The following is a 23934-nucleotide window of genomic DNA, read 5'->3' on the forward strand; positions in this document are numbered from 1 at the left end:
AATGAAGAGTGTGTTATAGAAAAATGAAAAATGAAAATAAAATTATTCATTCTTCATGAATATAAAATGAATAATGAAATGAATATAAAATCAATAAATATGTAGTTTGTCAATTTGAATTTTTTTTTGAAAATTATTCACTCATTTCGTATATATTCATAAATTTATGGAATCATGAATGAATAATTTCTGAATTCTGTACATTTTAAGTGTTTAAATGAATGTGAACACGTGCGAAGACATACCGTGAAAAGGTTTGAGGCGATTAGGGACGCCTTCTCCGTCACGAGACTAATGTTCAAGCGGTGAAATACGTCTTGTGACAATGACGTCGCGAAAGCATGGGACCCATAGAGTTGGGCAAGTACGATAAAAATCGTCCACAAATATGGGACACTGATGAAGCGAAGGGTTAATCTGCGATTGTGGTTATCTGTGGATACCACGGTTAACGGGAGATACCCGATTAATTGAGTTTCCTTAATGGCAATCTGGCCAAACTGGATTAGCGCTGATTCCACGTCGGATTGTGAATTGGTTGGAATCGAAGTAGGATTGAGGTCTAACAGAAATATGGACTTGGGCGATGGTTTTGATGAATATGGAAACGTTTCCATGACAAGTTTGGTTTTATTATGTTAAAATTTCCGAAAAATTGTATTGACAAGCTTTAATTTTTATTCAAATACGCAAATTATGTTAGAAAATTTATAGTCCTTGTGACTCGTTTTTTCCAGGTTTGACATTTAGTACGGCTAAATATCACTTATGATTAGGTATGTATCTGTAAGTTGCAAGATTGATTTGATAAGTATATTTTGCTAAATATTTACATAACTCGATACAAACTGGCACTTTAACCTAATAGATTTTTCTATGAACTTGCACGTACACATATTCGTAATTCTTTATTGTGACGAAATTGTGGAACTTCAGGGTAGGGCGGTTAATTTTGCAAATAAATATGGGAGCGTCCATAAATCACGTGATCGATTTTTGGACAATTTTGACCCACTCCCCCCCCTTGATGATCGGTGGTGATAATTTCGCTCCCCCCCCCCACCGGTCACGTGACAGGTTATGATGCTCAAATTAAATCATGTTGTCCGAAATAACAATATTTTTAAATCATTAATCAAATTAGAGCTACATTACACACATGTGTAAATAACTATTTAATACGCCAGTCAGACAAGAATATAAGTCGAAGCAAGTTTCTAAATATGCAAAATGAAAATCAAATTTATATAACGTGCGTGTGGTATGCCAAGAGAATTTACATACACAAACGTGTATAACTCTCATGACACTTATTGGCATATACAAAAGTTAAAAAAACTTTACTCATGTCACGTGACATCTGACCATCTACCCCCCCCCCTGTGATACTTGGTGACAAATTTCAGACCCCCTCCCCCCCTCTAATCGATCACGTGATTTATGGACGCTCCCTATTAGGTCGGCGATATTCTGAAGTTTTGTTATCACTAAAGATACACACATAATAAGCTTTAATAAGCAATTTATACACATATTTGTTAATTTTGTGTATAAATGCATTATGTTATTAAAAATAAATATAGTTTGTGCATAGTAACAATGTACGAATACTACATTAGTAACCTTAGCAGGCACTTCTTCTAATTTGGGTTATATATTTATGTAATTAAAACTAATTATTTAATGCTTAATTTAAAAACGTCACCAAAAATAATTTCAGCAAAGCCCGACCCAGATTTTGTTATGAAGAATGGGTGCATATTTTACACAATAAATATTACGTTAAGCTACAGGTAAGCAGTGCCCAAACTTGCCTGGCCCGGCCCTGGGAACTTTTCCTGGCCCGGCCCCATTTAATAATTTACCATGAGTTTATGCATAACATTCTAATTCTAAACTTGTGTGCTAAATCAGATCAATATGATGATAAGCTTATTAATGACGTCCAAATTAGTAAAGGTATGACTTTATTAAAGAATATTTACTACTTCGACCACTCTATCTCGTACTTCAAGGTTATACAATCTTAATTTTGCGACATTTTTGGGAGGCGAAATCATTAATCACCTCATCGAAGTCAATATCATCTGCAACCTCTCTTCCAATAGAAATTAACGCAAGGGCGTTAAGCCTCTCCTGACCCATTGTCGACCTTAGGTAATTCTTGACTGTTTTCATCTTCGAAAACGACCTCTCATTTGACGCAACAGAGACGGGCAGAGTCAGAAATATCCTAAGTGCTGTCTCGCAGTTTGGGTAGGCAGACGCTAAGCCATTGGCGTAAAGAATGTTAAGGACATCCATGGGTCCCAATTGAGCAAGGTCTCTGCCAGTTTCGTTAAATGCAGATATGGTGGTCTCCAGACTCTGAACTTCATTTAAAAATGTAGGACCGGAAAAATCGGAAGGATATTCATGACACAAATCCTGCATGCATTTTTGTTTCTCTTGAATTTCCATCTCTTTAAGGTTGCGACCCCACAAAAATTCAAAAGTCTCCGTGCACTTCTTAAAGGCGTCGAATCTGCGGGAGATTTCGGAAATGAGCTTCTCCATTAATTTGTCAAAAAAATCGGCTTCAAATCGTTCATAGTTGGTTTGCTTTTGCGCAACCAGAGCATCCGAACGGTCCATATAACGTGGATTTATCCCTCTTCCCTGACGAATATTTTCAAATCCACTTGACATCTCTATTCCCATGTTTTCGGCAATTTGTTGCGCCAAGACTTCGGATGACTGAAATCCGGTTTCCTTGAAATTCTCCAACCAAGTTTTGAGGACATTTAATTTCTTCTTGGCTATACTCACATCAATTGTTTTATCTTGCAGGTTGAGATTACAGATGTTTATTTGGAACAAAATCTGGTTCCAAATAGTGATTCCAAGTAAAAATTTATAGTTTAGCATGTCCCGCAATCTGCTAAGGGCATTGGCATTCACATCCGAAGTGAAAGACTCTGAGGTTGAAATTTCGGTAAGGGCGTCAACGATTTCTGGGTACTGGTCATATAATGCAGAGACGGCGGCGGTTTTTGATGACCATCTTGTGTTACTTTGATATTTCAGGGTTAGCTTGACTTTGGATTGAAGAACATCCCATCTTGATGTTGATCCGGAAAAAAATAAGTAAATATTTTGGACGTCGCCAAGAATCAGCTTTGCGGGAGGTACTTTCTCCGCTGCATTAACCCCCACCAAGTTCAGGCTATGTGCCGCACATGGTAAAAATTTTGCCTTGTCATTTATTTCCAAAATTCTTGCTTGGACTCCAGAATAGATGCCCGCCATGTTTGCTCCATTGTCGTAGCCTTGTCCTCTGCAATCCATCAAGTCCAATCCATCCATTTCCAGCTTCTCCTGGATGACTTTAGACAGTCCAAGCCCGGTTTTATTGGTCGTAGTGATAAAGTCTATAAAACTTTCAACAACTCGGCAACCCATTTCTTTGCATTCCACTGTGCGAATAACTTGAGAAATTTGATCTTGTCGAGAGGAATCCGGAGTGCTGTCGAATAAAATTGAAAAATATTTTCGTTCCTTAATGTCATTGACAAGTTTTGTTCGAATTCTTTGGCCACAGAGCAAAATAAATTCATTTTGGGAGATGGCACTAAGATAACTTGGGCTGTTTTTTTGTAAGCGATCGACGTGGGCGGCCAAGGGGGCATAATACTTCGAAAGCAGCTTGATGAGGTTCAGAAAATTTCCACAATTTGGATCGGTTATTTTTTGACTTCCACCTTGGAAGGCCAAATTATTCTTGGCTAAAAAAATATTAGGATCAATTATTAGGACGTAAAATATGATAGAGGACTACCCACCTAAGAATAGTACGGCGTCTACTATTCCACGCAAAACCAATCTCCAATGATTGATGTTTTCATCATAGGTTTTCACACAAGTGCCTGTTAGCGATGTGGGATCCTTGACATTTTTTAGGAAACATTTCCATGTCCGCGTCGCGTCGAAATGGCTAAGGCTGTCCTCGTGGTCTTCAACTCCCCGCTTCGCGTGTTTGAAATCCTGGAAACCGATATTTCCAACCCCCCAATTACTCCATGGTGATTTGTTTCCAGATTTGGAGGAGAAAAAGCAACATGGAAGACAAAATGCGCTATTAGAAATCTTGCTGAATCTCAGCCAATCACGAAAATATGATTCGCCATTCTTCTTTGATCCAGTAAAATATCTTCCCGAAAATTTGTGACCGTTAACTGGGACGAAAGTAAAGGTAGACTCAAAATTTGGCACTGACTGCAAGATTCTGTTCCGATTTTCCTCGTTCAGGATTTGGGGCCAACTACTCGGATCAAACAATGAAATAGCAGCGTCGTCATCAGCATCCATTTCGACTTCGGAGGTCGCCAGAAATTCTTTATTTTCAATATTTTCATTAGGAATTTTAACGGGTAGAGAAGACGTTTAAAAATCAATCTACATTAAATACATTTGAACAGTATTATTTATTGGTCAGCTTTGATGCCAAATTAATTTTGCTCAATAAAAAATGAGCTTGGCATAATTTTTTTAAAGTTCAGAACCTGAGCAGACACGATTGCTTCCTGATTACGTGAACCATCCGAACGTACATCGTCTACACAAATTTGCAATGATGTTGAAGTTGTTGCCGGCGAATCCGTCTGCTTAATAATTTCATTAATTTTCAATTTAGCGATTCTAATTTTAATGAATTTTACCACAATATTTACAATAAATAATCGTTCAGAAAGTGTCACAACTTACCACTGAGATATCCGAATGAGGCTGTGTAGGTGACTTAAAAAACCGCTCGGCCTGCTTCCTTAATTTTTTATCCTTATCTTCTATTTCTTTCTGTTTCTTACGTTTTTGAGCTCCGGAGGGTTCTTTCGACACATCACTAATCGGTTTCTGGTTATCCAGTTTATGTTTCCTCGTCATTGCGGGATAGTAGTACCGATAGAATTTGTGAAATTTAATTGTAACAAATTTAAGCTTGGATTTTGATGGTGAAAAGAAACCTGGCAATAAATTCCCGCAATAAGTTTGTCGGATAGTTGTAAGTTGAGAAGCGTCTCAAAAAAATTTTGGTTATACTGTGCAGAGTAAATGAAAAGATGGAAAATGAGAACATGTGCAATTGTTAACATACAAACTTCTAACTACTTTTTTACACAAATTACTTAGGCTTCCTAAGTAGAAAGCACACACAATTTTTTCAGGTGTTTGCTTAGTGTGTTAACTATCGATGCGCACTTAGGATAGGTATATTAGTGTCAATGTTTAGGTTTTATGTTTGGTGTTGGTTACTGAAAAACTATTTTTATTCATTTTAAAATCAACTGCAGTCTGAATATTTTCTAATTCTTTCAGCTAAAAAATGCATGCATACATAATTATCCATTGTTGCCACTCGTGTAAAAATGAAATAGCCTACATAATAGGCCACAATATGCCTGAACAGTGAAGGATGGCCTCAGGCCTCTGCCTGTTTTAGGATTTTGAGGTCGACCTCAGTAAGACATGAGGTCGACTATTATTTTGAAAATGAAAATCTTTAAAACTAATCGTTAACCAAAGGCTTCGGTAAGGTCAAGGCCGATCGCGCCGTGGCTTTAGGTTCACGATCTGAGGTTTGGACAGAAATTATGAGGCCTTGAAATCAGTGCTCTTAACTAGCAGGGCCAAGAGAGCTTTTGGTGTGCTGGACTCGGCTCGATAATAACCGAGTCGAGCTGAATTATCTCGAACCGGACTAAAGTATTTGCTTGGCTCGAGCTCCAAAGTTAACCAGCTGGGCCGAGCCAGCTCGAGTTTTCCTGTAGTAGTATGGAAGTGGTATGAAACATATACACGAAAAATTTCAAATGAAACAGAATGTATCGATAGATGTATATTTTGCAAAACATTTTACATGATCTAGTGCACAAATTGACGCAATTGTTATTTAACCATTTTGATACTGATATGCGCATAAATTTATATTTTGTGTTCTCAGTTATTGTTTATTTTAGGTTCAACATTAGCACGCTACGCCACTGCTCAAAATCTTCTAAACACTTAAATAATCGCCTGTGCAATTTTTTTGATGGACACCAGGGCCGGGTCCCGAAGGGGCCGGGCCCTGGGAAAACCCCCACCTGGCAGCCCCTCGTAAGGGCCCTGCAGGTAAGCTACAAATTTATAGAAAAGCCCGACTATTTCGAACATTCTGTACAAAACCAGTGGCTCATACCACATAGGCACATTTTTTTAACTCATTGTGCACTAAATAATTACTTGTAGAATTAAAAATCGTCTCTGTAGGTTATCCTCGTCGTAACCGCCCAATACTCCCTTGCATATTTCCCTCTACTGGTTTTCTCCAGCCTCAAATTGGCTTCCAAGTAGTCAACCGGAATGGTTAAGTAGTGTGCTGGATTTATATCTCTGGTTGTGCTCAGAACGAAATTATACCTTTGATAGAGAGGATTCTTAAAGCAGGACAATTAAACGAGCTTCAATATTAATTTTAAAATCAATGATTTTAATTTTGTAATCCTTACCACGTTTCCATGGTCATCCAATTCTAATTCAGCTTTAAACCTATAAGCTCTTTGAGGATTTTCATGAATCGCTATCCAGATAATAACGTCATCATCAGATTGAATAGCTCGCAGTATAAAATTATCAATTCCATAAGGCCCCGATATAATTGCCATGCTGGACGAACCATCTAAGTGAGGAAAAAATTTTCTGAAAGTGTATTATTAATAATGATTTGTATGCATGAATTACTGAAAAATTGGATAAAAACATGGTTTGAAACACGCGAAATACATGTAGGGGTTCCATTAGATTAGTGAATAAATTAAGTACCGTTTCACATAACTTGAGTTCACCGCCACAGACAAGGAGCATGAGATCCCCATGTTAATTTCGTGTGGCGGTGAACCCAAGTAATGTGAAACGGAATTTAATAAGGTACACGTAAAAATAATATTTCTATTTTGAAAAGTCGTTAGTTTCATCAACATAAATTTTGCGGTGAATTTCGTATAGTTTACAGAATTTAGAATTCAAAGTGTATTTACTTTTTAAATAGATAACATTATTTTTAACGTGTCTTAATCTGCACGCTATTTACTATTGTGCGAATATTAAAAGAAGGGTCATTATTTACATGACAAGCTTCTGTTAGGAAAGTCTCTTCGTTCAAAAATCAAACCACACTCCTCCCACTGATTATACCCATCCAGCTATGGCATTGTCCACAATAATTCTTTTTATACGTACATACTTATGTTCACATTTTAAAAGAACGTCATATGCACATACCTCGCACCAACTTCCCGCTACGATTCACATAGAACTTGACATGGGCTCGTCCACCAAAAGTTCTCACTTTGCGTACAGTTTTTAAATGTTCGAGGTACCCTGCAAAAGGAATTTGAGCGTTTTGACAGCCATCAGTTTTGAAAAAGCATTCTATCGGACTGAAACGTAACAAAAAATTAGTTACTAAATGAAATGTGTAACTTACTTATTTAGTTAGTTACTAACCGGAAGTCACAAACGGGTTGGTGAGCTAGTAATCTTGTCACATCACCGGTATAGACACATCCATCTCCAACATATCCACATGGCTTATCGGGTTCTGGCGGTTTAATATTTCGTGTCGTTGTTACTTTTTTAGTTACCTTTAACTTTTCCATATCGTCCAGCAATTTTTGTTGCTGTTCTTTCATCTCTAGTTTACTCTTCTTTTGAACTACCAACTTTTCTGCGAGCAAATTTCGAGACGATCCATCATGATAAGAAATGCGACAAATGGGGCAAATTGAAATCTGTGATGTGTGCGTCTCACAGATATTGTGTCCATTTTTGCCATGCCTTATTTTGCCAGAGCATAAATCTAGGCAGATGCTACACTCGAGCATGTTGGAAACTTCATCGACAGATTCTTCAAATAGGTAGGAGGGCCAAGTTTCTTTTCTCGTAGAAGCTACTCCAGGTTTTGTTGCGTTTGATGAAGTAGATGGTTGATTAACTTTTGACGTCGTTTGGTAGATTGAACTTTGAGCAGTTGGTATTGAGCTTGAAGTTGATGGCACGTTGGTCCGGCTGATTTCTACAATACGACGATCTGCAGACCGAATTGTTGAAGAAGGACTTGATGATGTTGGTATTCGAGCTGGGTTTAATGGGGCGACATGATCCCGCTGCGATCTTTGCGGTGTAATTTGACTTCTTGTAGCTGAACCACGTGGCAATGGTTGTCTTCTTCTTGGAGTAGAAGCATTAACTCGAGAGGGTATGGGAGAGATATTTAAAGTTCTCACGGATTGTGTTGGCCTTGAATTATTGGCAGAAATTGAGCCTCGACTCGACATATTATCGAGGGCGGGTCTTATAATTTGCAATTGGGTTCTTGGTTCCGGCAACCGAGGTGCGATAGGTGTTCGAGTCGTGGTCGAGGTTAGCGAAGCTAGCCCCGTGTTTTGGTTGCTTGATACTGTAGGAGAATTTGATCTTCTTATAGCGAAATAGCCATGTCCGTCAAATTGTGTCGTGTTCATAATGAGTGGACCATCCCACCCAATGGGATGATCACAATCTTCACAACCACAGTAGGGATATGATACATGACGTGGATCACGTGGCTGATTGTTTACCGCACTTGGCGTACTTGAGGATAGCAAATTACCCATTTTGACAATTTTTAAAATTCAAACCTATGTAGATATTAGTTAAATAATAGAATAGAACGTTATGCAAGGTTTGAATGTGAGAAAAGGTAAGTAATGTTAATTACATTTAAATAAGTAAGCTAGATATTTGTATTAACAGCTGGTGTTAATTCGTTAATGAATGCGACCACTCCTTAATTGCGAAGGCAGTACAGTTTTGTACTACATAACCATGCAACATGCCGTTGGTTGACGGTGGTCTTCGGTATACACAGTAGACATGCACCGAGTACCGAAAAAGTCGACTCGGCCGAGCACCGAGTACTCGGTTATATTTTTGCCGAGTACTCGTTTCTGCTCGTTTGCCGAGCACCGAGCAAAACTCGGCACTCGAGTATCGAGCAAGGCTCGGCCACCGAGTATATTGTCAAAAAGATCATCAAAACATCATTATTTACATAATATTTAATTACCAGCACCTTAATTTTGACAACTGGTGGACGGAATCACGTGAAGCTACTGATTCTTCTTCCTGTTCCAACATTTCGATTTAAGTTGATTACCGGATAGAATTAACAAATTTCATTGGTGCATTTTTCAAGTAAGTTTGATGTTGATTGCAAAAATCACATGATGGATAATTTGAACCGCTCGGTGTAAGTACCGGGTAAAATGGTACTGGATGCATATAAAAATTTAAGAAATACTCGGGCGAGCACGCAAAAATACTCGGCCGAGTCCGAGTAGTGAGAACACGGTCAAAACCTGCCGAGTACTCGGCAGCGCCGAGTACTCGGCGCATGTCTAATACACAGCAAGGATACAAATTAAATTTACATTGGACACTTCAGTATACACATATTTGGTTATCTAGAAGATAAGGGGCAGTATCAGGAATTGTTTTGTATTTATTGGTTACGCTTACATACAACTGTGTATGTATGTATAAAGCTAAAAATCTGGTAGAGTCGCATATGTGCACTGGTATTAACTTTGCATTAAGTGATAAATTTTTCATTCCTGGACCGTTACGCCCTTTAATAACGTGCCGGTAGAGTCATACATTTACTTACTCTGGTCAATAATGATTTGTTACTAATTATATTAGAGTGTATGAAAGAAACTATGCAATTCCAGTTAAATAGTTTCAGTTTTTGAGGTATGATTTTTACGCCCAAAACCCATCCTCGATTCAACATTTTGTGCGGTAGTTTCAGAGAAACTGTTTCTCCATCTCGAAATTGAATCAAAACCAGGGCACATGTGTTATTGTGAAAACGATATGAGCGGTCAAATGTGGAGTATTTACAACTGTAGACAAAGATATGGATAAGTTTGCAAGATTTGGATTTCCAACATGACCTGGAATGATGGTGAGATTTTGGAAAAAATACTTTTGAAGGATTGTTTTAAACAATTCTGAGATTTAAAAAACTAAGCTAAATTTTGTATTGAAATCTTGAAACTAATGAGGAAATAAAATTGATTGCATTACAAAATATGAAATTTGTCGTGAAAATGGTGCATATTTTTTGCCGGTTTATAAATAGATATTTTGGTTTTTAATTGCACCTACATTAGCATAAATACATATGTACATATGTGTGGACATTAATTATATATACGTGCATATGTATTTATGTGACTTGTAATAAATTTGTTACCGGATAGTATACAGTAAATACTTCTTTTTCTAAACACTAACAATATAATTCAATTTGTAAGTATGTACTTACAATGGAACTTTTTTTCAAGCTACACGAGATAAGCTTAGTGACTTGTACTAAAAAATCAAGCTAAAAATTAGTAATGACGTGGTACTTATCTTTCCGTTGAATGGGCACTTGGAGGTCAAATATTTGAGGGCAAAGTTCACAGTAGCGGCCTGTTTTTTTCCCAAGCGGGCGAGCGGAGGAGTGAAAATTTTCTCCTGCGAGGTCACTCCGCTGCCTTCACTCTCGCGTTTTGGGGTTTGCACTTTCATTCAATGCACATTATTCTTGATAAAATTTCACAACCTCGTAAATTATACATTCATATAATTTTATATTTACTTTTTAAATCGATCCTTAAAAAAGTGACGATGGGTGCGGTAAATTATAAGTGCGTCGCTAAGACATTCATCCAAATAATACAATTTCGAGGATGATGAATCGGACCCAGATGAAGAACATTTCTTAATTGCTGAAGTTTTACTAGAAAATCTGCACGAGATAACTTACAATTACATACTTATTGAAGAAAATGAAAATCGGTGGTAAATGAATAGCTATTAGCACTTATGTAAATTACGAATTTACTCTTATTTTTATTAGGTGGTATAGTGCATGATGTTAATTTTATTGATTGCGAAAACGGGGAATTAATTGATACTTTTTTATTACGCATCGGTGGATAGTAGGATCGATTTAAAAAGTAAATATAAAATTATATGAATGTATAATTTACGAGGTTGTGAAATTTTATCAAGAATAATGTGCATTGAATGAAAGTGCAAACCCCAAAACGCGAGAGTGAAGGCAGCGGAGTGACCTCGCAGGAGAAAATTTTCACTCCTCCGCTCGCCCGCTTGAGAAAAAAACAGGCCGCTACTGTGAACTTTGCCCTCAAATATTTGACCTCCAAGTGCCCATTCAACGGAAAGATAAGTACCACGTCATTACTAATTTTTAGCTTGATTTTTTAGTATAAGTCACTAAGCTTATCTCGTGTAGCTTGAAAAAAGGTTCCATTGTTAGTAGTTATAAAATTTCATATGTACATACATTCAAATGCGGAGATTAAACATTATACATAACATGTATAATGTGATTTAAATATTTCGCTACAATTAAAAATTTCTTAATCGAAAGATTCAAAAATTTCCTTTACGTAGTTACAGAAATTTCGTCTCTGAAATTAAACATTTTAAAAATTTCGTCACTATCAGTTTCGATAAAAAATCTCAATCATAAATCCTCATAACTAATTGAGATTTAATGGCAAAAGTATCCACTGTAGCAGCATGACATTAAAACCACCCTGTACAAAAGGGCCGTTCATAAATTATGTAAAGAAGAGGGGTTTGGGTCTAAACTTCGAATGATATCGTTCCACACGTGTTACAGAGAGAAGGGAAGAGGGCCTAGAAAATCAAGATTAATGCGTTCCATTATTTTTGAACGGCCCCATACCGTCCAAGCAAAGAGTATTTCATAAAATACAGTCAGCAGAATGATGCAGACGCTGTAAATGTAAAATTGTGTGCAAAACCTGCTCAGCACAGAAACTAACAATGTCGAACAACACAATGACATGCTTCTGTTATGAGAAACACTTGTTGGGTAAATCTACGGTGGTGAAGGAATGAAACCAAGAAAAAGAAGGGTTTCTGGGCTGCACTATCTACATACATATGTATGAAGGTCTACACATATTCATTACTAGTGAAAAAAGACATGTTGCACAAAACAGATGACCGGACTCGCTAATAAATATTTAGTGAATCACTTCACTTAATTACGCAATTAAGTAAATAATTACTTAATCAGTAGTGAGTCACTTAATCAATAATTGAAGTAGTAACTGACAAGATTGCAAAAATTGTTCTAATAAGAATACATACAAACATTCGCAGTTATGGGCTTTGTTCCCAGTACATAATTTTATTTCGTCCCAAAAATAACTTTATCAGCTCTGTGTGCTTATCTGCCCTCTTAGAAATCCAGTATTAAACTAATACCCAGCCGTGTTCTTATCTATCACAGTGTTGTTAATAACTAATACCGTGAATATACTGATAAGTCGGGATTAAATTTTCGTCACATCTGTAGCGAATTTTTGCGGAGAGGTGCACTCTTAGAAATGGGGTTACGATCATAACCAAAAAGGAAACGTATGTGACTCTACCGCCGTGGTTATTAATTTCTCACGACTGGGGGTAAATTTATTATCTCCGGTGACAATTTAATACCAAGTCGGCGAAACTTTATAATTAGTCGGTGACAATTGTACCCACTCGATGACAAATTCATAACCACGGAGGTAGAGTCATACACATATATGTTAACATTTTGGTAACAATCGTAACCATATTTCTAAGAGTGTATGTATAAGTTAATTGGTGACAAGTTTACTACCGAGAAATCAAATTCTGCCGGAGATTTGAAACAGTGTAAATTGTTTACTGCGATAAAATATGGCACACGGTTTCGTGGATTCGCAAAATTTCGATGGAATATATTCCATCCAGTTTTCCAAGGACAACTTGATCCGAGTTAATGGAGTGCCTACGGTGCCAAAGAGGTTAATAGATTGTGTCAGAAAAGCAATTACTTCCGGATGGGTGAAAGGTCTACTTAACGAATCTCTGGAGCATGGAGCGCACGAATTTTGTGTAGTTGGTGCACCTTGGTATGGCAAGCAAAGCGACGGGGTTGCTGGACGCAGGTACATACATTTTTTGGAGTTCAATTTTTAAAAATTTTTAGCAACTACTGCTTCGTTTGTAGGGACTTATTAAAACGAGGATAGGAGTATAAATACTGCCCACTTACATACCTAATTGCACGCTGCCCTCTGTGAATTGGGTAAGTGGGCAGAATTTATACCCGTATCCTCGTTGTAAGATCCCTATTTATGACGTAGTTGTCTCAAAAATATCTCGCGGCAAAAATATGGCGCGAACGCTTCTCATCATGGTTTATTTTTCCCAAAAAACATATGTTATTTGTTTTGGGGGGACACGCATTCACTATGTCTTGGATGGCATTTGTCGTAAAACCATTTTTATTCATGTTTTTACTCAACGCACTAAAATCTAACTCAATACACAGTTGGTGCGTGGCCCTCACATAACAAATCTTGTTGGACGTGTTCACGCCAATTTTTTCAATTTCTAAAACTATTTTCTAAGACTTTGAAATCCAATTTTGAAATTCTGCCTCACGCCATTATAGATAATTAGCTGATTAATAAGATAGTTTTGAAATTTTTCAATTTTCATGAGCCAATTTTGCTGAGGTACAAATTTAATATAACAGGTGGTCTTATGCTTTTTATATATTTCTTGTACCTCAGCTTTCAAAAACCACCGAAATATTGAATTTCTTCTTCGAGTAGGACAACAACGGCATTATCTATAATGGCACAAGAAAGAATTTTGAAATTCCGTCTGGCAGCTGAGAAATAATTCAAAATGTGGGGTTGTGACGTCATTATTGTGACGTATGCGATGACTAATATAGTCTCACGTTAACGAATCAGTAGATTACCCTGTCTTACCTAAGAACTGACTTTAGGGGCTGTTCATAAATTATGTATCACCAGAGTGAAGAGTGGGGATCTAGCGCCCCAATGATATCGCGTCAAATTATAAGTGTCACGTGTAAAAGTTGGGAGGGGCGGGATCCAAAATAAAAATATTTTTGCGTTACATAATTTTCTACTATGTTCGAATTAGTGTTAATTCATCAGGAACTTATGTAATTACGTAATTGAAATTTATGTACAAACGATTTGATCTCTGCCCAATATATTTGCATCTAGAGAGGAGAAAATGTGCAGTAATGTTGACAAGTTTCAAGTAACAAACTGCTTCAAGTATTTTTATGTTTTCAGACTCCTCGCCTCAATTTTACTCCAGCTGGCGAGACAAGGTTGGCAGTTTTTGCAAAGTTTTGACCCCACTCGGAAGGATAACGATAAAGACACCATGTTCTTCGAGTTTGCCAAGCCCGACCCAAGGGCAGAGATTTTTGTCGTGAGTTTTAACAGACTTGCGAGAATCAGGTTGGTTAATGAAACACAACCAAATAGATGTTTCATTAAGAGTTGTTTAAAACTATGTACATGCATATGCTAAACATTCATATCTACACTCTTAGAAAAACGGGGTTACGATTATAACCAAAACGTAAACGTATATTTATGACTCTCTCGCCGTGGTTATCACCAACTAATTATAAATTTATTAACTCCGGTGGTAATTTAATTCCAAGTCGGTGAAACTGTATAATTATTTAGTAGATGACAACTGTAACAACTCGATGACAAATTCATAACAACTGCAGTGGAGTCATATATGTTGATTTTTTGGTTATAATCGTAACCCCATTTCTAAGAGTGTACACGTCTTCGTTTAAAATGCATTCAGCTCAAAAATCCAAATAATATAAATTCTTTTTCGAAACCATTCTAATTTTTTGAATGAACAATTTAGTCATTATCTATCGAATAAATGAATTTGAACAGGTATCCTAATGCTTATTTGTTTATTAGCGTTTTTAAAGATGAGCTGATATTCTAGAATCAATAAGGCTCTTCAAATTCATCATTCTATGAATTTTTATACAGATTAATCGAGCCACCAAATTCGCAAGTTGTGGACACGTTTAAAGCCGCCGTGACGAATGGGTGGGGCCGTGGGATAATTCGTCATCAAACGTATTACGGCGCTAATGAGATCATACTGGGCGGAAGTCCTTGGCTAACGAGTTACAAGGGTGAAAGCATTGCGGCCAAACAACTCGTGGCTTATCTGATTTATGCCATGAAACTGATCGGGTATAAGATTTACGCCTCGGTGGATATTACTGGAAGGAAGGTGGCCAACAATAGTCGAGACAACGGTAATTTGGACGTCATCGTTTTTAGAAAGATTTCGGAAACTTGGGGAAATTGAAATGTATACGTCTTTTTCTGCAGGAAGCACGGGTAAATGGATGTGTAGATTAATTTGCGAATGCACTCTTCAAAATAATGTACATCTTTTGAAAAGTGAATGCAATCTGGATTCAATGCTCAATAAATTATACTAACCCTTTATCAGATTATATAAGTTCACCATGGATTTAATATAGTTTACTCAATTTAGAATTTAGTTTTCAAAAGGGTAACATTTGTTTTTTAAGTTTGTGCTTTAATTTTTGTGGTGGGGATTAAATATAATCTTGGTTTAATTAAATGTGGTTAGACAGTATTTAATACTGAAACGGAAGAAGTACAATTTACAGCAGTTCTCTAATATTATATGTCGTCGAGATTTACATAATTATTTTAAATGATATTTAACATGATAATGAAAAAAAATCTGAATGTATTTGCTGTGATATGAAAATGACTTTGGTGGATGTATGTATGTACCTTTGAGACAGAGACCAGTTTGGTAAATTTGAATGGTGCCATTCTGTCGTCCTTTTTCCTGGAACTTGTCCAGTTTTTAATCTTTTTCTTTAAAGTTTTTTGAACCTTTCGTGACCTCCTCAACCCCACCTCCAATAATTGTGTGGCCATCAGCCATTGGCTGGTGAGGTTGAGGGGACCTTCCCTTTGCCAGAAGTTGGCTTCGGTTTTGGCAGTGAATATGCCCTTTTTAAGTGAAGTTCAAGTTGAAATAATTTTAGTGTCGACTCACCACTACGAGGAAGAACATCGTAACCTCTAAATTGTCCCTCGTCTCATTTTACACTCTAAATTTGTAATAGTTGGCTTATGTGTAAAATAAATGACACCACCAAGTAATTGATTGTGACCACACCGCCGCCTTATTTACGCCTCACACGGTCACATTTCGCCCATCGCCATTTACACATTAGTCACACACACAGAAACACATAAAGTTCTCTTAAATCCGAAACATTATAGGAATAATAATTATGGATAAATATATTAAAAAATTATCGAGTAATTTACATGCAGACCAATGAAGTTAAAGCGAAATATTTACATAGGTATTTTCTACCTATATTTGCAGCTTACATAATAATCATTTCGTCAAACTGAAATTTATTTAAGTAGCTAAATATGTATTCGTTTGCAAATGTCAATTTATATTTTAATAAAATCACAATTACTCATTTTGTCTCAAACTTGCCTCATTAGATCGATTTTGCAATATACAAATTATTTTTTTCGTACCTCGCCAACGATGAAAAATTAATAAATCTGTTCATTCATCCTTTATGAATATCAAATGAATAAATATCTATTCCATATTCATTCATCATTTTTCAAAAATTTAATAAATTTATTGAATTATGAACGAATAATGTCCTCATTCTGTATTTAGTTAATGAATATGAACAGGTATGGATTCCATACTATGGAACCCTACCGTAAAAAAGTTTGAGGCGATTAAGGACACCTTTTCGGGGACGAGAGTGATGTTCAGGCGGTGAAATACGTCTTACAATTACGATGAGGGCTGTCCATAAATACGGGATTCTAAAGATACGAAGGGTTAATCGACGATTGTGCGTATGCAAATCTGTGGCTACCACAGTCAGTTGGAGATATCCAATTAGTTGGGTTGCCTTAATGGCATTCTGACCAAACAGGATCAGGTCCGTTTAGACGTCGGATTGCAAATTGTTTGGATTTGGGGTAGGTTTTAGGTGTAACATAAATACGGACTTGGACTTTAACGTGATGAATATGGAGAAGCTGCTATGACAAGTTTGCTTGAACTGAAGACAATTATTGCTAAAATTTCTGAAGAATTGTACGTGTAAGTTTTAATTTTTATTGAAGTATGTATGTATATTTCTTTTAATTGGCATTTGATAATGTTGTCACTCGTGTCTGTCAGTTTGGTTATACTGATTTTGCAAAATTACACAATGATGGCTAGGAATTTCTGAAGAATTGTAGTTATGTACAACTTTTAATGTACCCTAAGACATCACTTTGGGAAATTGATTAATGATGTGACTCATTTTGGCCGGTTTTGATATTTATTTATTACGATCATCCACATACATAAGTTTGAACAGGTTACTTTGATTATCATATTTTCCTACATAAATATGTACTTATATAAGTCAACACAAACTAATAAATACGTACCGTAAATTATTATTGTTCTTTCCATGTTCATTTTACATACATTTATTTCGAAAAAGCTAAACGACCAGCGCCGTACATAAATTTCCCTATCTGAATATTCAAAAAAATTCCTCTAATTGTTGTCGTCCTAAAGATAAAAAACCTCATCCAGCTCTCGTCCTGCTGGCAGAGATCCTAAAATCGCGGCCACATTTCCGCGTTGAACTGCAATACTAATTCTTTGGATGAGAAAATTCGTTGCCCTCTTCTCGTCCGTGAGGGCTGTGATCCTTGTCCCTATTTCTTTGGTAAGGGACAAGCCCTCCTTGCCCCATACTCCAGTTGTTTCAACGGCTACGGGAACAAAGAGGAATCTGTCCAGAAGGTCTTCGAAGGTCTTCGTACCTTTTTGTCTTCCTGTCCTCCGCCCTCTCGGCTGCCGCACCAGGATGAACACAGGTTTGGGGGAGGTAAGACGGTGCAAAAGTGTCGACACACGTAAAGTCCCATACCAGGGGCCGCCCTCTTGCCCATGGAACCAATGTCAGTCCGTCAGGGCGCTTCCCGTCTGGCCGGGAACAACCGGCTGGCTCTTTAATGGTGGGGGCTCCGGAGGAACGAAGAGCTCTCCAAATCACGTCATTTGCTGCGGCATGGCGGGAATGACGCCCCGCAATACTTTTGCAGCTCAGGCCATGGTAGCCTTTTGATGTGACCATAGCTCCGCATGGACATTTATGGGAGTGGCAGACGTCGCATCCAAGACGGAGGGCACAAGCGATGCGAAACGTCTCATTTGGGAGTAGCGTCCCAAGTTGTGGCGAAGGTACGGCATTGAGCCACGCCCCCACATGCAGTTGTCCCATGGCAAGGAGACGAGCTTTATCCTCTGGAGTAGATGCTCTATTTCTGAGGTGGTTGATAGCGGCCTCTTGCTGAGGCACCTCCCACGAGGCCTGAAAACCTCTAACTTCCGGCGGGGGAAATTCTGCGGGTCCCATTGGATTCCATCCCTCTTCTCCTTCTTGCAATGCGGTGACGGTGCCATGGAGGTATGGCGGGAGTAGGCGTTCTACAAGGGGGAGGACACTGTAAGCGGACGCGAGAAAACACGGAATCGCCACGTCTACAGCGTGCCTAACCCCCAAGCCGCCATCGCCGACGGGAAGGGAGGACTGAAGCCAAGATTGCGGGGAAAGTGAGCAGTTGAGGATCCCCTCCATTGACTCCTTTAGTTTGGCGTCATAAAGAGTGAGGGCGTCGAATCTCCGCCAAGTCGGGGCACACCGCAAAAAATAAATAAGGCGGGGTGTAGAGATGGACGCCCGAAGGGGGAAAAACGCAGAGTGGGAGGAGAGTTCAAGGAGTCGGGCGCCCAGTTTGGCAAGTTGGTCGGTCTTTGTCCCCACCACCGACTCGATGGCCTCGTCAGTAAGCGGGGCGCCAAGCAGGACGGCGGTTGCGGGGGATATCTCCTGTATCCCTGGCGCCGCCTGTCGGAACCGCTCCAAAATTTTAGAGCGGGTATGGTCGTCCGCTCCAAGCACACCAACCTAATAAACTAATAAATATGTACATACATATGCACATATGTTGAACTATTAAATTAATTTCTGGATCTGCATGTAAATAAATATGCACTCAAAACAAAACGGTGTCAATATATGACTTAACCGCTTTGGTTACAACTGTAATTCCGAGTAGTAATGAAATTTTTCCGTCCGGTCATAACATTATAACCCTACCCATCATAACACTACCGGTATCAAAATCATCATAACTCGGATTCAACATTGTAACCAAGGCGGTTAAGTCATATATTGACACCGGCGGTGTTGATTTGACAAATTTTTATTTTGAGTGTATACATATGAACATACAAACGTATTTACATATTGTATTACTTCGGAGTTGGGCAGTTAATTTGGCAAATATTATGTCGGCGAACTTTTAAAGTCATGTTATCAATCAAGGACATACATATTAAACTTTAATAATTAATGGATACACACATTTGTATACATAAATATGCTGCATGAATAAATGTATTACGGTATTACGTAAAAATAACTTGCATGTGAATCGTAACATCTACTAATGCAACCTTATCTAACAGGCATTTCGTCTAATTCGAATTACTCATTCAAATTACTCATTAATTACTCATTCGAATTACTCATATTCAGTTCATTAAAATTAATTCATTCTTTATTGCATAATTTAAAAATTTCTCAAAAAGTCACCTCCTTTTTAGTTATCCTCAACTTGTCCACATTGTCCAGCAATTTTTGCTGTTGTTCCTTCATCTCTAATTTGCTCCTTTCTTGAACCACCAACTTTTCCGCGAGAAGATTTCGAGATGATCCCTCATTATATGCTACACTCCAACCTGTTAGAAACTTCATCCACTGATTCTTCGAATAGGAAGGATGGCCAAGTTTCCTTTGTTGTGGACGAAATTTTTAGAGATTTAGGTACGTTTGTCGAAGTAGATGGTCGATTAACATTTGGTGCTGTTGGATAGACTGAAGAAGGTTGAACAGCTGGAATTGACCATGATGTTGATGGTAACATGATCCAGTTTGTATCTATAATTCGGCGATCTGTTGACGATGTTGCTGATCGAATTGGATTGGATGGCGACACTGGACTTCTAAGCGATGTTTGTGGTTGAAGTTGAGTTCTTGCAGGAGCACCACAATTAGTAGAAATTGAGGGTCTACTGGTTGTGTAAGCTAGTGAGGAGGGTATAATTTGCGGTTGGGGTCTTGGTTCCGACCAAGACAGCGATCCTGTTTTGACAGAAGATCGAGACGCGGTCGGTATTGATCTTGAGCTTGGAGTTCTTGATGCAACATAAGTGCTGGAATTATATGATCCTCTTACTGGATCGGGTGAATAATCGGTAAAACCGTATGATTGTGTTGTGTTCATTCCGGGAGAATTATCGTACACGTATGGATCACAATCTGCACAACCACAGCCGTAGTCACATGCATAGCGTACTTCTCTGGGAGGATTTGAGGGTATAAAATTACCCATTGTGGCCAGTTTAAAGTTAAAAACGTATATGTTACTTATCTAGGATAAAAAGTATCGATGGAATAATATGAATTTTTAAAATATGAAACTTCACTAAACTTCACTAATATTTATTAAGTGTTTTTCGATTGATTAATTAATTTGTTACTGAATGCGACCACTCCTTAAAAAGTACATACGTATTCACTTGCACAGATAATACGCACCATTCAACACGACAGTGACCAGTTGCATGGACATATGTACAGAAAGAATATAGGCTACATTTGCATTGTGCTTCAACAAACAAGTATTTGTTTATCTTAAAGATAAGGGGCAATATCAGTAATTGTTTCGTATCTATTTATTAGTTTACAACTGAATATTTAGTACAAGTTTATTCATATTTTATCTACAATTGACTTGCTTGATTACTCATACAGACTTACAAACTATTTCCTGGAATGGGTGGTTTCACCTCACCATAAAATGATGTTATTCTCATATCACCTATTCGGATGGTTTCGTTGCGAAACTCTGTTTGGCTGCGACACCTTCAATATCTTCGCTCTAAATAAAACTTGTGCTAAATTTACTAAAGGTTGAGTAATAAAAAAATAGGATGACACAGTAATTCGGTAAAATTTATCCAGCCGATGTGCAAAATGTATACACTTTGTGTAAAATTTATGAACCGTTGCACAAATTTTATCCAATTATTGTGTCATTCTCTTTTTTACTAAACCTTTAGCATGACTTTGATTTATGTATAGTGCCTGTATGCATACATTGTTATAAATTTTGTAATTTATTTTAATTTGTGAGCTAAACACGTTTTCGTGAATAAAATGCTGATGAAAACGCACATTGTATAAATATTTCTAAATTTTGTATTTAGTTTTACAACTGAATAAATGATTAAATTGTTAAATAGTAACATTTTTTGAGGTAAAACTTGTTCGTTCGAAACTCGTCCTTGATGCTGCGTTTTGCATAGTTTCTCCGTCTCGAAATTGAATCAGAACAACGATAAATGTAACTACGGTGGACAGAATCTGCAAGCATTGCAACTTATTACATGGAAAGTTTTTAAATATTTATGTATATACATAAGAATTAAATATGTAATTCTGAGTAGCCTACCGAAGTAATTAATTTGCGGTTTAAGACAAAGAACTTCCCTGGAACGACAAGTTAATATTATTTACTAAAGTTCTGAGGCTGCACTCTTAAAAATACATAATACATAATATTTCCCCTTTCTAAAGTAAATGCAGTCGGGATTCTACAGAAATTCAGGAAAGTTAACTTAAATCCATAAGAACCTGTTGAAAAAATGTGTTTTCATTCAAAGCTCATTCATCTCGATCTAGAATTGAAGATCTTCATTCTGATTCAGTCATTTTCTTTCAAACTAATTTCATTTCACTCCATCGGACTTAATTTCTTACTTCGACCAATGTATGAAACAACAGGTGAAAAATTAAAGGAGTGAGAAATTCTTTCACTCATCTGAAATGACGGAATCCTTCATTCTTGCATGACACAATTCATTTTCATTCAGTATCGTGATCAGTCAAATGAATGAAGGTGAACAGATATGACTACTTAAATCAAGAGCAACGTTTACTTGTCAAAAAATAAATTTCACTCTATATTTGATCTGGTTTCCTTATATTGAAATCAGAGTGCATTTTCATTTTACAAGGTAACATTATCCATTTTTAACAGTGTAACTCGTATCAATTATGCTCTACATTTTACCCGGTTTAATTAGAAAGTGATTCATTGTCATTACAGATTTTGCAAGTTACCAATGAGTACGTGAAGTGCCTCAGTGGCTGCTAAAAATTTCCAAAAAGTTATGTAGGTATGTATGTACAAATTTTTATTTTTATTGAAGTATGTATAATACATTTGAAGAGCGATAAATGAAACTTTTTTTCAGTTTTGATATTTATAAAGGCTAACCATCAATTATGATTATTATGAAAATTTTAATATCATTCTTATCAGCTACTTTTCATAAGTATGTATCTACTTAACTCAATTCTAGTGTGTATATAGTTTAGCCTATTACACTATTTTGTACACACGTTGTGTACCTTCAGGGTTAGGCCGAGAAATTAGCAAATGTTCTGTCGATATTAAGCAAATTGCTAGACTGATGTCATGTACCATTAGAGGTATTAAGGATTAACATGTTCATCTTTCATTGTGTTATATATAGTTGTGAGTCCAAAATGGGAAGATTTGATAAACCGGGGTTTCGATTAATCGGATTTTGCAAAATTTACGACAAGCCGATTATCGCTTAATCCAGATTTTAAAAATTTTAAGAAACCTGCTCTCTATTCTGTGGGAAACCACTTTTAGTGCAAATTTTAATAAGTTTATAAATATAATACCCAAATATTGAATGTAAAATTAAAATTAAATGTATACTTGAGAATAAGTTATTGCAGAACAACTAAGAACGAACTATTTTTATCTCAACAAGAAACATGAAGGGTTTTTTCTATTACATGTAAACCGAAAAACGGTGTTCGTATATGCAAAAACCTGTTTCCTATAAAACTGGAAACTACAATATTCGCACTTGAATATTAAATACGACTCTGCTCTGTTTCATCTATTTTAGTACATAAGCCAAAACAAGAAATGTATTTACATAGATAAATATATTAGCATCTTATACCGTATAGGATATAAATAAAGTTTTATATGTAGTTGTATGTATGTACCGATGAAATAGCACATGCCAACCATGAGCTTCGGTAATCATTGCGTGACATTTTTGGTTTCACAGAAAAAAAAGTTCATTATGCAAATTGATCTTTTCTAAATTTAAAATGTTTTGTCTTCTAATTTGCAACACATCCTTACAAGGTTTTAAAGAAGCACGCGATCACGCGCAAGGGGTGTGACAAATGGAAAGCACCAGTGACAGTGACCGTGCACGGTTTGGGCATGTTGTTGGATAAGCGAAGTTTTTTGCACGTTAGGTGCGATTTGGTTACTACGCCATTGCACCCAGTGACAGGAATTTATTAGATGGAAGAGCTAGAAGTTCAAGCTTAACATACATATTTGCATACATATGTCCTTAAGCAGATGTAGAGGAATCAGTTTGCGAACTTTTCACTTAAATAAATCTTATCCAAATGTCGACCTCAGTCACAATAGAAATGCAATTTAATTTGCATACACAGTTTATTTCTAACCAAGCACAGAATTTAATTGTTAAACCGGAATGCATACACACATATGTATTTCAATCTTTGCAATGTCAACGTGTGAGTAGCTGGTTGCCTATTTCTGTACCAGGGTTAATGCAAATGAACACAAATTTACTTGTGCAGGTGGTACATAAGTGGTTCAAATAAACTTCATAATCATTTAGCAATCAGGATCGCCACTCGTCAAATCACTAAGTTCACGACAAATCTATGTACTCGCCAAT

The 23934-nt window shown here is 37.0% G+C and overlaps 4 protein-coding genes across 7 annotated transcripts; 1 reads left to right on the top strand and 3 right to left on the bottom strand.

Annotated features, from left to right (window-relative positions):
- Positions 1 to 1466: 1466 nt before the first annotated feature.
- LOC110855145 (zinc finger MYM-type protein 1) lies at positions 1467 to 4575 on the bottom strand. Its single transcript, XM_022103565.2, has 2 exons — positions 3822 to 4575; positions 1467 to 3764 (listed from the first exon to the last, which is right to left on the bottom strand). Exons 1-2 carry the CDS (start codon positions 4345 to 4347, stop codon positions 2017 to 2019), a joined length of 2274 nt encoding a protein of 757 aa, XP_021959257.1. The 5' UTR covers positions 4348 to 4575; the 3' UTR covers positions 1467 to 2016.
- A 1265-nt stretch (positions 4576 to 5840) lies between these two features.
- Positions 5841 to 9523, bottom strand: LOC118436922. Of its 2 annotated transcripts, none has more exons than XM_035855599.1 (4): positions 7522 to 9519; positions 7297 to 7454; positions 6525 to 6694; positions 5841 to 6452 (listed from the first exon to the last, which is right to left on the bottom strand). In XM_035855599.1, exons 1-4 carry the CDS (start codon positions 8667 to 8669, stop codon positions 6267 to 6269), a joined length of 1662 nt encoding a protein of 553 aa, XP_035711492.1. In that variant the 5' UTR covers positions 8670 to 9519; the 3' UTR covers positions 5841 to 6266. The 2 variants fall into 2 exon arrangements, with proteins under 2 accessions (XP_035711492.1, XP_035711493.1); XM_035855600.1 differs by having other exon boundaries at positions 6295 to 6435; positions 7522 to 9523.
- A 2438-nt stretch (positions 9524 to 11961) lies between these two features.
- On the top strand, positions 11962 to 16148 carry LOC110855146. 3 transcript variants are annotated; one of them, XM_035855603.1, is made up of 5 exons: positions 11962 to 12477; positions 12730 to 13076; positions 14247 to 14417; positions 14982 to 15256; positions 15333 to 16148. In XM_035855603.1, exons 2-5 carry the CDS (start codon positions 12826 to 12828, stop codon positions 15443 to 15445), a joined length of 810 nt encoding a protein of 269 aa, XP_035711496.1. In that variant the 5' UTR covers positions 11962 to 12477; positions 12730 to 12825; the 3' UTR covers positions 15446 to 16148. The 3 variants fall into 3 exon arrangements, with proteins under 3 accessions (XP_035711496.1, XP_035711497.1, XP_035711495.1); XM_035855604.1 differs by having other exon boundaries at positions 12759 to 13076; XM_035855602.1 differs by having other exon boundaries at positions 11963 to 12477; positions 12744 to 13076.
- A 1197-nt stretch (positions 16149 to 17345) lies between these two features.
- Positions 17346 to 20717, bottom strand: LOC118436923. The gene is made up of 2 exons (XM_035855601.1): positions 19694 to 20717; positions 17346 to 19003 (listed from the first exon to the last, which is right to left on the bottom strand). Exons 1-2 carry the CDS (start codon positions 19853 to 19855, stop codon positions 17798 to 17800), a joined length of 1368 nt encoding a protein of 455 aa, XP_035711494.1. The 5' UTR covers positions 19856 to 20717; the 3' UTR covers positions 17346 to 17797.
- Positions 20718 to 23934: the final 3217 nt, after the last annotated feature.

This window comes from Folsomia candida, unplaced genomic scaffold (assembly GCF_002217175.1).
Source record: "Folsomia candida strain VU population unplaced genomic scaffold, ASM221717v1 Fcan01_Sc011, whole genome shotgun sequence".
NCBI classification, from domain to species: domain Eukaryota; kingdom Metazoa; phylum Arthropoda; class Collembola; order Entomobryomorpha; family Isotomidae; genus Folsomia; species Folsomia candida.